At 38.2% G+C, this 14,039-nt stretch overlaps 3 protein-coding genes across 4 annotated transcripts in view; 1 reads left to right on the forward strand and 2 right to left on the reverse strand.

Moving 5' to 3' along the window:
* gabra5 (gamma-aminobutyric acid type A receptor subunit alpha5) overlaps positions 1-12,449 on the forward strand; it is a 36,109-nt gene extending 23,660 nt beyond the window's left edge. Inside the window, exon 7 of one of the 2 annotated variants that reach the window (XR_014537186.1) lies at positions 1,241-2,775. Coding sequence is in view for 1 of the 2 variants with exons in the window: in XM_083564416.1 (XP_083420542.1) it covers positions 12,256-12,434 (179 nt within the window). In the remaining variant the exon portion in view is untranslated. Of the gene's footprint in view, positions 1-1,240; positions 2,776-12,255 lie in introns of those variants that run through there. The other variant, XM_083564416.1, reaches the window with a different exon arrangement.
* Positions 1-14,039, reverse strand: part of atp10a (ATPase phospholipid transporting 10A) — a 377,925-nt gene that overhangs the window by 168,127 nt on the left and 195,759 nt on the right. The window lies entirely within an intron of this gene.
* The window catches only part of oca2 (oculocutaneous albinism II), a 370,587-nt gene continuing 370,288 nt past the window's right edge, over positions 13,741-14,039 (reverse strand). The window contains exon 25 of the transcript XR_014536975.1: positions 13,741-13,751. The gene's annotated coding sequence lies outside the window, so the exon portion shown is untranslated. The remainder of the gene's footprint in view (positions 13,752-14,039) is intronic.

A 14,039-nucleotide genomic window follows, 5' to 3' on the forward strand; every position in this document is an offset into this window, starting at 1 on the left:
TCTGGAGTAACGAGTAAAGTAGCGCGTTACTTTATAAATGTACACATTAATATCTGAGTTACTTTTTTAAAAAAGTCATGCGAGTTACTATTCAGTTCAATTATTTTGCATAAAAAAATCAATACTGAATTAAAATGAACGTAGTCACGTAGAATCGCGCACTCATACGTGCGAGCAGCGGGAACAGAAGCTGGTCAGAAGCGGAGATAATAAACCAGAGCATTACATCATTGTGATGGAAGTGTTCTTATTATATTGAAATAGTGGAGGAAAAGGAAAAAGGAATAATGGTGAAGTGTAGATTATGTGTTGGTGAAAAACTCTCGTCAACTGCAAAAAATACCACTTCAAAAAAAAAAACATCTGCATGCAAAGCACAGCACTACAGATGTGTGTGTGTGTGTGTGTGTGTGTGTGTGTGTGTGTGTGTGTGTGTGTGTGTGTGTATAATGTTGAATATATAGAAATGGAGACAGAAATATAGAAAACTTTTGCCGACTTTCCACCACTGCAGCTCTACTGACTGCTCAGAATAAAAGTTTTCCGTGGGAGACACATGTATGATGCTGTTGCAGCGGAGAGAGAGAGAGAGAGAGAGAGAGAGAGAGAGAGAGAGAGAGTAAATTCACAGCTCATTTGCTCTTTGTGGGAAGATAAACTGCCACGGTCACTGATAAAAGCGTGAACTTTGTGAAAGCGTTCAGAATGTTTGAAGCTGATGATGAAGCAGAGAATGATGTAGACGAGGACGAGGTGATATTTACGGAATTGCACGATGTTTTATGAGATGACAGTGAAAGGTATGTTCTCCCTTCACATCACCGGCATGCAGCCCACACCCTCAACCTTATATACACGAACGATAGTTACATTCCTGACGGTGAGGCAGATTGAAAAGCAGTGTACAGAAGTGCGACTGGAAAGTGTTCAGCCTTGTGGTCAAAAGTGACTCGATCATCTTATTGTTCTCTAAGAAGTTATTAAACATTTTAAATGTTTGAGATGTCTTTTGCTCTAATATAACTGATTGCTTAATGCCAATGATCTATATTACACCTGTTACACCTGTAAGGCGTGAAAGAGATACAAGTAACGCAAAAGTAACGCAAAAGTAATATAACGCATTACTTTCCATAAAAAGTAACTAAGTAACATAATTAGTTACTTTTTTGGGGAGTAACTCAATATTGTAATGCATTACTTTTAAAAGTAACTTTGCCCAACACTGGTTTTGGAGCAGTTCTGATACGTGAAATGAACCAACATGGCAACCATTCCATACTTCAACACCATGCGTCTGGACTGCGGCTCATTGAGACCGACTTCAGCGTAAAACAAGACGATTAGCCGAAAGGGATGAATATGTCCAATTTAGAGACTAAACAGACGTCTGGAGTGATATCTATCATGAAACCACCTGCCCAGTCACCGCACCTCAATCCTACTGAAATGATCGAGAGATGATCGAGAAACCTCCAACTGAGATGATCGAGAAACCTCCAACTAGTGAAGAACATCTTTGGAGAGTTTTACAAGAGAAACAGCAAAGAATTTCAATGGAATGTTTGGAGAAACGAAGGGTGTGTCACGCTGTTCTTCATGCTAATGGAGGATTTTTCACTCAAAATGAAAGGGAACATCTGAACATTTATAAATTTATTTGGTCCAAAGAATTTAAGTTTGTTGCATGAAAACAAAAGAAACATGCATGTATGTCTCAAAAACCATAACACTCAGTGATTCCAAAATTTACACAGTAAACACAGTGAGAACAATCTAGAAAAAAGAGCAGGATGCAGAGAGGAGATGCAGGATGTGTGTGTAGAAGGATGCAGAGAGGTGACTCCCAGACTCCTCTCATTAATTTCCTGTCAAAACATAAAGCGTGAAGAGAAACGATGCACCAGTGTCCTCACTTTACCTCGTCTCTGCTTCGCCATCTTTCTTTACCCATGCACTCTTTAAATTCCGGATTCTGATTGGTCCGACGAATTCATTACTCAGACCAATTAATTAATTAATTAATACAATTTTCAGCTTTGACAGTTGCTCAGGCATCATCGTTTCCATAGTAACAGCTCGATAACAGGACAGCAGGCGCTGATAATCTACAGATGTTAAGCAATGAGACGGTTCTCGAACCATTAGGGACTTTAGTACCATATGGTTCTGCGAGAATGTGCACCGCTAGACCCTGAACGTCTGGAGAGCAGAGCGAGGAACTTGAGAACTCGAGTGAGATTGCTGAGAAGCGTCTTATCTTATGGCACACCACATGGCCAGGAGCTGGTTTAAGATTATCACCTGCCGGCTGTACAGAGTGGGTCACTTTGGGACTGGATTAGAACAAAACACACACACACACACACACACACACACACACACACACACACAGAGGGATTGTTCAGGGTCAGATGGCCTCTGTGTAATAACTTGGCCAGCTCAAGACTGCTGTGTGGAATCGTTATATAATGCAGTCGGATCGTTCGTTATCCCAGAAAGAAAATCTGGAATTTAGCCAACAGTGCTATAGTGCCGGATAAACTCACAATGTTTTAAATTGTTGTTATTTTTTTATTTTATTATTTCCTTTCTCTCTCTCTCTCTCTCTCTCTCTCTCTCTCTCTCTCTCTCTCTCTCTCTCTCTCTTTCTATCAGGTAGACTCTATTACTTACTACTATTTATTTTCTTTACCAGCAATCAAATACAAAATTGCATTTATGTATTTATTCAGAAATTAATTCACCATTAAAATAAATTTACAAGTAATTTTTTGTAATGTTTCACCACAATGCAATAAGATAAAAAGCAGACATGAAATAAGTATTTATTTTTAAAGATTTATTTTTTTCAGTCTTATTGTTTTCCTCAGAACAAAAAAAGTTATAGTTATGTTTTCCATACAAATCAAAAAGTGGGTGTGGCTGAAATCAAAATCGTACACATCGTATGTGGGCGTATCTGCAATAAAAAATTTTAGGAAGTGGAAGTGACTTAAATAGGCAGCATAATTAAGTGAATGTAGATATGATGTGGGTGTTTTCTTAAAATAATATTGTTTGTGTGTATGCGAATGAGAAGTGGGTGTGGCTTGAATTGGCTTTGTAATTTTGTACATACAAATGAGACGTGGGTGTGTCTAAAATTAATATTGTAATTCTCTTTATGCTAATCAGAATTATTTGTGTTGTATAGTCACGTGTATACGAAAAAACAAGTGGGCTTTTTTTAATTATGTATTTTTATTTAAAAGTAAATGTTTTTTTTTGTACTTTAGACTGTCTAGTGATAGAAAAGTTTAGGATGCACTCGTAAGTTTGCTAAAACTCCATTAAGAGATGCAGATGACAGCGGACGTGTCTCATTAGTGATTTAACATTTTAATCAGGCAACAAACATTTTTCCTCAAAGCATCTTCTTGTATAATGGCTTACATAAAAGCTTTTGTTTGTCTGCATGAATAACGGTGACAGATGCCTAATTTGACAGTCCTCTTTGACGAACGGATCTGGGAGGTGCTGAATAACAATAATGTGCCTTTTGTTTGCATGATGTTATTAAAATATGATTTTTAGTTGTATACAGAAAAAAAACAAATGTTCATGCATGATTATGATTGTGGTTTGAGGTCGGCTGATTCAGGTATAAATATAATTCCTGATCTATCCATGTCCTGCTAAACTACGTAGATTACTTAGTGATTACATAGGGATTTCTCTAAAGATTGACATGATTATTAAAATATACTTCAAATGTACTTAATAAAGATTTTTTTTTTCAAAGTATTATTTTTGCATTATACAACAGCATTGTAGAATTCTAGATTCTGATTGGTCAATATATAAATGTTTCTTAATCATTTCAATAGTAACGGGCAGAGAGGCTAACAGGTGTAAAAAATTTTGTATTTATAGAATTGTGATTAATGAGGACATTGTTGGGTTTCTGTCTGTAGTGTATTGTGATTAATGAGGACATTGTTGGGTTTCTGTCTGTAGTGTATTGTGATTAGTGGGGACCCTGTTGGGTTTCTGTCTGTAGTGTATTGTGATTAATGAGGACGTTGTTGGGTTTCTGTCTGTAGTGTATTGTGATTAGTGGGGACCCTGTTGGGTTTCTGTCTGTAGTGTATTGTGATTAATGAGGACATTGTTGGGTTTCTGTCTGTAGTGTATTGTGATTAATGAGGACATTGTTGGGTTTCTGTCTGTAGTGTATTGTAATTAATGAAGATATTATTTGGGATTAGTCAGGACACTGTTTGTATGTAGAAATTGGAGAAATGTAAGCAACTGCTGGGCAAACAGTTTATACCTTTTCACAATCACACTGGGACAAAGAAAAAATAAAACATTATTGTAAACATGATACACAATTGCCAAAATAAAATTATAACATCAGACCTAATACCTAAATAAATACTTAATAAAACCGGTAAATGAGCATTTAAAAACTAGTGTGAAGTGTAACATTACAAATAAATTCAATCCTGAAAATGGGCATGCCCAAACGACTTTTTTTTTTCTCTGTTAAAAAAAAGAGTTAAATAATAAACACATTATATATATATATATATATATATATATATATATATATATATATATATATATATATATATATATATATATATATATATATATATATATATATATATGATTTGATTTGTTTGCCAGTCTTTTCATATAAAACACAGAAACGGCACTTGTAGCTGCCCTTAACTACATGACAGAAAAAACAGAAACTTCATCAGAGATCAGAATGATATTGGATGATCAGTGATCAGGACCAGTTACTGCTCCACCCACATGGAACTCTTGGTATAAATAAATTCAATTCAAATACATTTTTATTTTTATAACCCTTTTAACAACGGACATTGTCTTAAAGCAACTTAACAGAAATCAAACGGTAATAAAAGAGTGTATAAGTTTGTTCCTTATAATTGTTAGTTTATCTCTAATGGGTGATCAAGTGGTGACTGTGGTGAAGAAAAAAAAACTCCCTGAGATGGCATGAAGAAGAAACCTTGAGAGGAACTAGACTCAAAAGGGAAACCATCCTCAAAGTTCATGAGTTGCTCAGTAACTTGTGAGTGGTCTCCATTTGAAGAGAACTCCATTCAGAAGAAAGGAACCAAATATAGCAAAGGTACTTCATAATAAAGTTCTCTGTGGGGGGTTTTCAGACCACTGCTGTGCCTAACGTATACACTAAAATCCCTCTGAACATGGATGTATATTTCAGGGAAGAAATCTTAAAGAATGCATTCTTTGAACAAAGCGGAAGGCAGGTTACTATGGCTGCTGCTGCTGCTGTAAATGGGAAAGAAATGCGCAGGTCCTGGCTCATAACGTCCATTTATTGCGTCCAGCTCCTTAGTGGTGCTTTATTTCGCTCAGACCGCTCGTTGCTTATTTTCTTGCTGGGAATTTCAAAAACTTGTGCACTAAAAGCTCTTGTACTGCCCATTTGTTCACATATCTATCATTCCCATCTATGTCCCCTGCTGTGGTGTTCCTCAGACCACCAACAGTCAAGAGCTTCCCAGTTGGTGGGGCTGAAATACTTGATTTTTTTTTTCTTTTTTTCCCCACCCTCTCCTTATCACTCAGCCTGCTTTCTCTTTATGTGTTGTGTTGTACAAAGGTAGTTATGGCAGATGACTTAATAGCGTAGCAGGAGGTAGTGACTGGAACATATCGTCCACAAAAAACAACTCACAAATCGCTCTCGTTTTCACAGTAAAAAAAAAAAATCCTGTCCTCGATATGGAAAAATGTTTCTTGCTTTGTCTTTGTTTTGTTTCCCATATTCATTGTACTTCAGCACAAGGACCCTTGTCATGGCAGTAAGACACCATCTGCTTGTCCAGTAGAATACAATTTGGCTGTCACATTTCAGAATCGCTGTTAGGAACAAGGCACTGGATCAGGAAGAGGGGTTCTGAGCACTGTGCTGAGAAAACGTTGCCAATTATACACAATTCCATTTTTTCACACTCAGCCGGATGTATTTGAGTTGCTACCAGGATCTACACCTCTGCAAGAACTTTAAACCCTTGCCTAGTTACCTGTGATTGCTATGTCTTCAGTTTTCACATGCAATTTAACTCCATACTTTAGATCTGATCAGCCATGCTGTCATATCTGAGAGTGTGAGATTAACTCTGAGATTAATCCTCTGTACTCTTAATCTTCTGTGAATTATAACCTGATAGCTACATTTTAAAATGAACCTAAACCTGATAGCAGATTTAGTTTGAGTTCACACTATTTCAGGTGAAATTCAGGAGGGTGTGGGGCTTAAAACATGCTAACTTTTGGTAGTCAGTCAGAAATGTGAACTAGAAATGTGTAGGATTATAATAATCTTCCTCTTCTTTTGGCTGCTCCCATTGGGGTCTTCATAGCAGATCTTCTGTCTCTATACCCTCACTGTCCTCTACATCTGCCTCTTTTAAACCAGCTTCCTTCTGATCCGGTATGAAATTCCCATTTGTGATTCGCATATTTAATTTGGCACATTTTACGCCGGATGTCCCTCATAACACAACCCTCCCTATTTATCCGGGCTTGGGACCGGCACTAAGAGTACACTGGCTTGTGCAACAATAATGGCTGGGTTAGTAAATAATAATAATGATAATAATGATGATAATAATAATAATAATAATAATAATAATAGGAAGAAGAACTTTCTTAACATCAGTGGTGGATTTAGGGTTATGGTCAATGGAGGAGCTGGTGGTGGAGTTTGTGATAAAGTAGTGGTGGAGGTAATAATACATTCAATTCTATAGTCTTCTTACCCCTTGGAGAACTAGAGTCAGAGGTGGTTCATTGGAGTTGATAATGGAGTCAACTCCACGGTGACGTCAATGGCATAGACAATGCTAAAGTCAGTGATGAAAACAGAGATGGAATTAATTGAGGACTTAACACTGGAGTCAGACCTGGAGTCAGTGGTGGAATTTATCTAAATGGTGGAGTCAGTGGTGGAATCAGCGCTGAAGTCAGTGGTGGAGTCAGTGGTGGACTTAATAGGGAAATCAGTCTAGATTCAGTGGTGGAGTCAGTGGTGGACTTAGTGCAGAAGTTAATGGTGGAATTTATAGGGAAGTCAATCTAGAGTCAATGGTGAAGTCAGAGGTGTATTCAGTGCTGTAGTCAGTGGTGATATCAGGCTAAATGGTAGAGTCAGTGGTGGACTCAGTGTAGAAGTCAGTGGTGGACTTAATAGGGAAGTCAGTATAGATTCAGTGGTGATGTCAAGCTAAATGGTGGAGTCAGTACTAGAGAAGAACTGTAGTCAGTGGTGGAATCAATGGTGGACTAATTTAGACAAATCAATAGTAGATTCAGGGGTAGACTCAATAGTAAAGTCAAGGGTGGAGTCAATGCTAGAGTCAGTGGTGGAATCAATGCTAGTCAGTGGTGGACTTATTAAATTACTCAATAGTGGAGGTAAGGGTAGAGTCAGTAGTGGAGTCGAAATTTGCATGAATAATAGAGCCATTGCTACAGACAGTGGTGAAGTCATTTATAGAATCATTGCTAAAGTCAGTGGTAAAATTAGTGGTGGAGTCTGTGGTGGACTCAATAGTGAAGCCAGTCTAGAGTCAGTGATGTATTGAGTGCTGTAGTCAGGCTCAATGGTGGATTCAGTACTAGAGATAAGCTGAATTCAGTGGTAGAATCAGTACTAAAGTCAGTGGTGGAGTCGGTAATGAAGTCAGTGGTGGAGTCAATGGTGGAGTCAGGGGTGAAGTTAGTAAAAATAAAGAAGACAGTGATTTGGAAATTGTTTGTTCATCCGTCTCTCCATCCTTCCTTACAAATCTATTATTCTTTAACCTGCAAAGGCTCTCTAATGCCAGACGAACAGTAAAGGAACCGTGCATTCTGTGCAACATGACCTGAATACGGATTAAAATGTAATCATTGTATTATTATTATTGAGTTTAAAGTCAGCATCATTGTGATTCTATTTTCCTGTCATATAAAATAGTTTTAATTATGATGTGTACTTGGTGTTTTTTCTCCTGTCTCCTTTATTCTCTTTTTTTTCCTCCTGTTTTTGAATGCTCTAGAGCTACGCAACACTTCGTTCGGAATCCTCTTGCTGACATTTAAATGCTTAACAATTAAAATCTTACACCCCCGAATTTTATACAGAAATTCTATTCATAAATATATATATATATATAATTATACAGATTTTCTGACATGATGGGACAGATTTTTAAACGAGGTTTAATGGTTCTGATCTGTTTCCAGTCTCCTGAATTCCCTCCTAAGACAACATTAAGGTCTTTATGCTACAAGGTGCTCTTGTCTGGGTAAAGAGTAACTGTGTGATTAGAGACGCTGCTTTATCAAAACCGCGACTGTTTGTTTTGGTAGAGGACGATGGTTCTGATTAGACTTTATCTGAAGAACATTTCCAACATTTGTCTCGTTTGGAGAACATTTATCGTCTCACTTCCTCCTACACCAGTCATTCAGAGAACTTATACACAATATAGTCAGATAGATGGAGGCTGGGTATATCTGTGATCTACGGTGTGTGTGTGTGTGTGTGTGTGTGTGTGTGTGTGTGTGTGTGTGTGTGTGTGTGTGTGTGTGTGTGTGTGTTAGATTCGTTATAAAAGCTTAGGAAAAATTGATATGACATTTATTACCTTTACTCATAAGAATGTATAAAACAGATAAAAAGCCAACCATCTACATCGTTATATTATAAGTGAACATTTAGAATAAAATTGATGACTAAATTCTATAATCGTTAGTTCAGATTGTAACAAACATTAATACCGACTCAAAGATTAATTTCTATAATCATGTTCAGTTCTGAAGTGGAAGTGGGTGTGGTTTATCCTAAAACCTGTTTATTTACATGAATGTAAATATAAATGGATAAAAAAAAAGTGATACAGTTTATAAATATGTTGTCTGTGTGAGTGTACAGTACAGACCAAAAGTTTGGACACACCTTCTCATTCAAAGAGTTTTCTTTATTTTCATGACTATGTAAATCGTAGAGTCACACTGAAGGCATCAAGGGCTATTTGACCAAGAAGGAGAGTGATGGGGTGCTGCACCAGATGACCTGGCCTCCACAGTCACCGGACCTGAACCCAATCGAGATGGTTTAGGGGTGAGCTGGACCACAGAGTGAAGGCAAAAGGGCCAACAAGTGCCAAGCATCTCTTGGGGAACTCCTTCAAGACTGTTGGAAGACCATTTCAGGTGACTACCTCTTGAAGCTCATCAAGAGAACGCCAAGAGTGTGCAAAGCAGTAATCAAAGCAAAAGGTGGCTACTGAAGAACCTACAATATGACATTTTTCAGTTGTTTCACACTTTTTTGTTATGTATATAATTCCATATATAATTCCACATGTGTTCATTCATAGTTTTGATGCCTTCAGTGTGAATCTACAATTTTCATAGTCATGAAAATAAAGAAAACTCTTTGAATGAGAAGGTGTGTCCAAACTTTTGGTCTGTACTGTATATGAGGGTGTGTGTATATTGGTGTTTGTGTTTTGAGAGTATATTAGTGTGTGTGTGTGTGTGTGTGTGTGTGTGTGTGTGTGTGTGTGCATATATAGTAGTGTTAGTGTGTGTGGGTGTATATTAGTGTGTGTGTGTGTGTGTAGTAGAGAGAGAGAGAGAGAGAGAGAGAGAGAGAGTGCATAAGTGCATGTGTGTGTGTGTGTGTGTGTGTGTGTGTGTGTGTGTGTGTGTGAAGCCTGGACAGCCGGAGTCTATCTTAATTGAGCAGGAGACGTCCACCGTGAGAGTGGCAGGATTAATGGATCTCTGAGAGATTGGATGGAATGATGGAGCGAGTGAGAAGCGAAAAGATAAAGGCGAACAGACGAGTGGAATCAGTCACCTCACTGAGGACACAGAAACGTTCACGTGTGCTCTCTGTATTTTCACTGATTAGCTCGCTCACGTAGGCACCAGTGGTGCTGTTCTTCATTCAGTTCTTCATTAGAATGAATGATGTGGTGAAATGAAAGTAATCGGTTATGTGTACACCAAGCTGCTAAGCTGCTGAGCTACTGAGCTTCTGAGCTGCTGAGCTTCTGGGCTGCTGAGTGGAGGGAACTCTGCGTAAAAGAGACGCTACTTGAATCTTACTTGGTTATTAGATACTTGGAGCAGCTCGTTTGTTTTGCCGAAGAACCTCGATTACATTCTGCACCCAAGACGCTGATTTACTTACAATAACGCCTGACTTGGCATAGCTGGACAATGCACCCACTTCAGGGATGAAGCCGAAAAGGTCCATGGTGCTAACAGATGTATGTACAAACATCGCCTTAAATCAACATGAAACTAAAATTATTGATGTCAAATCAACTGGGATGCAAATTAGCATCTGTAATCCAAATGTTTATTCCTGCTGTGTGTCTTACAGTACATAAACTCGTACATCATCACTGTGGAGAACGTGTGGTTTTACTTCAAGGAGATGCTCACAGACTGTTCTTTCAAACGCATGCCTGATCTGAGGCTTAAAATCATAGAGCTACTTAGACCTTTTATAAAGGCTTATGACACGTTATGCGGCTTTGTGAACACGGCCCTTAAGGAACGTATATCCATAGTTTGCACTTTGAGCTACAAATACCATTTTATAAAATCTTATGAAGTTGTTGTGCAGCCTTGTGAACCCTATCTGTAAGAAACGCATGTTCATAGTGTGCGCTGTGAGCTACATAGACCTTTAATAAAGTCTCGAGTAGGTGTTATGCAGTTCTGTAAACACCACCTTTGAGGAACGAACAGTATAGGATTTATAGGATGCTTTATAGCACCATTCTTAAAGAAAGTGTTACCAAAATGCTACTTCATGTCCTAAGTGTGCTCCTTGAGCTACATAGATCTTTTATAAAGGCTTGTGTACGTGTCAGTGGCGGGTGGTGAAAAAAAAGTATTGACCTACATTTACAACCTAAATTCTGAAATTTGTTCCATTATATTGTATTAATTTATTCCCAAAAGTTTCCCATTTCGTAGCTTTTCTCTCGGCTGCACTGATCCAGTACGTGTATGTGGATGTTAGATTTTTTGTCCAATCAGATTTCAGCCTCTATGTGCTGCCATGTCAATCTAATCTGCCCAGAGCCTTCAGAGTCAGTACTGCTGGACTTTTTACCACAGTCTCCTTAATAAATAGCTCTGTTTCTTAAACCGTTTAGATTTTAGATTCTCCTCACAGGGCAGCCAAGTTCGACTGTAAAACACGTGTGTAGCTGCACACATTAATACATCTGAGTTAGACTTTTTTTACACCTACGGAGGAAGAGAAATTGATTTGGTCTCGGACATACATAAAAATTAATTTTGAAGAAAAGCTAGACATGGTAAGGTGGTCGGCCAACCCTGAAGCTAGCTAGCGTGTCTCAGCCTGGGAAAGGGTTTGTTCTCCACTTCCAGACCAGTGAATACGAGCTCTACCACTGGATTACAGCCTCTGAGGAATGGTGCAAATTAATAGTATGCATTTTAAGTATGCATCTCTGCTGACTAGGTTGGATTTTATTTACATTTTTAATGTTTTTGTCATGTTATTAGACAAATATTGATTCTGAACTGCCCCAGATGTTGTAGGTGCACAGTTGTGGTTGTAGTGTAGAGGTTTGGAGTCTTAACTGAGTTTGTTGTTTTAGTAAAATGGTCTTCACCTCCATATGTGAAATGTCTCTCTCTCTGTAATGCCATGTGTTGTTATATTGCGCTTTTCTGTAGTATTGATGGTTTCTATAATGGCGACGTGATAGTGGTGGTATTAAGAGGTGGATTAAGTCGGGTACGTCCTCACTGAAGGCCCAGGTAACAAATGCACGGCCCGTCACTGGTAAACATTATATAGCTCTATGAACACTATATTTAAGAATAATCACAATGCTACTCCACATTCTCAATGTGCACTTTGAACCACGTAGACCTTTTAATAAAGACTTGTGTAGGTTTCATATGCTTGAGGAAATTGTTACCAAAATGGCACTGTCTATAGAGCTACATAATACCCACACGAGCCTTTATAAAAGGTCTACGCATTTAATGTTCTTTTTTATGCCAACCTTTCAGGTGCTGTTCACAGGTCTAAATAGACCATTCATAAAGACTTACAAAGCCATTATGTAGCTTTATTCACACAACCCTGTTTATGTCCTCATTGTACACTTTTGTCATTTTTATCACAGAGTGGCTATAATGCGACTTGTGTTCTTTTAGATGCGTACCCAATCTCAGAGGTGGTGTACAAGTGGACGCAAGACCCTACTAAGTCTGTTGTGGTGGCAGAGGATGGCTCAAGGCTCAACCAGTACCACCTGGTTGGCCAGACAGCTGGCACTGAGGACATCAACACCAGCAGAGGTAAGACTGAGAGCACTTCACCATCATCTCAATAATCGATAATTAACCTGCAACCTAATGGACAATTCGTTATGGAACTTAGCTGAGATTTGATAGGAATCTTGTCCTGGGTGACTAGTAATTATTGTAAAATATCACCGATCTCATAATGAAGAAGAAAATGAAAGAAGAGGATATACATAGAAAGGGAAAGGGACAAAGAAGAAGGAGTAGGAGGTTCTTATCCCTGTCATGATCTTCCAGGGCTGGAGGGTTAATCCCTATGCCTTCATCTCGTCCATTGTGTTTTTTACGAGCGATGTAAGCAGGCTGTGATTGGCTAGAGCTGGTATTAGACACGTAAGAAAGGGGAGACACATGGGCGTGGATTTGCACAGGCTCAAGAACCATTTGAAGAATCCTAAAGAGTGTTTACTCAGGTTTCTACTAGAACGACAAATCAAAGAATGTTTACAGCAAATATACTTTCAGATTCTGCGCAGCACAAACTATTTAGTTACCGGAATTCAAAACATGAGGCCATGTCCACATTTAGCCCTCAGAAGCACCTTGAATATTTCTTTTGGAAGCCTAGAACCTAAAGAACCTTTGAGGAACCTATCAAGGAGTGTATAATTGTCACCCATTGAAACCTCATGTTTTTTTTTTTTCCAAAAAAGCGAGTCTTGATGGCTTCCAAACAACAATTATGAAATTGTTCGAAAAATGCAAAATATGAGTCTATACTTGAGCTCCATTTGATTGCTTTGAGGTTTCTTTCAGAAATAAATTTTTTTATGAACCTAAGAGGAGAAAATCATGCAAAGAACCCATGAGAAACTCTAATAATCATGAAGGGGTGATAAACATGGAACTCTCAAAAGTAAATTTAGAAGAATGAAGTAAAACAACAAAAAAAAACCTTCTATGAGGATAATTCCACTAATCCAATAAGTCATCAAAATCCTGGGTAGATGCATGATAAACAGGTTCTCACCTGGCCCTCAAGAAAACCTTGAATGTTTTACACCTTAATGAAGCTCTTAATTAGCCAAAGAACCCTTAAAGAACCATTCAAAGAACCTATAGACTAAGCACCTTCCAAAACAAGGGACCAAACAGACATTTCTTTCTTTCGTTTGGCCCTCAAGATCATTTCTCTTTTAAAACCTTTTACCATGTTAAACTTCACAGATTTTTTTTCCTCCATAACTGGTACTCCATATTACAGAGATGTATTAGGTTCTAAAGAGACAATCATTTGAAACCAATGAACTTTTTGTAAACCACCATGTTCTGCTGAGTATTTATTAGTTGCTTAAAACCATAAAATGTACAAGATGAAACATCAGGAGTACATTTCCTCACTCAGCCTACAGGAACAGGGTGAGGGCTTCATGTGGAACTTCATTAGGAAGCTAAAAGCACTTTCACTTTCTGCTCATGTCTAAGGTTCTTCAAATCCCTAGGTAAGCTTCAGGACAGCATATCTTCACCTGGCCCTTAAGAACACTTCCTTCCTTTTGTATCATCCTTTTTGCTGCTACCTCCAAATTGAAGGACAAAGGTTACAAGGCTATAAGTGGAGCTAATCTGGTGTAAATCCTCTTTACAAAGTCGAGAATAGATCCACCAAGAAGATGGAATGCCACAGACAAGAC

The sequence above is a fragment of the Silurus aristotelis genome (genome assembly GCF_946808225.1).
Source record: "Silurus aristotelis genome assembly, chromosome: 2".
Lineage (NCBI taxonomy): Eukaryota > Metazoa > Chordata > Actinopteri > Siluriformes > Siluridae > Silurus > Silurus aristotelis.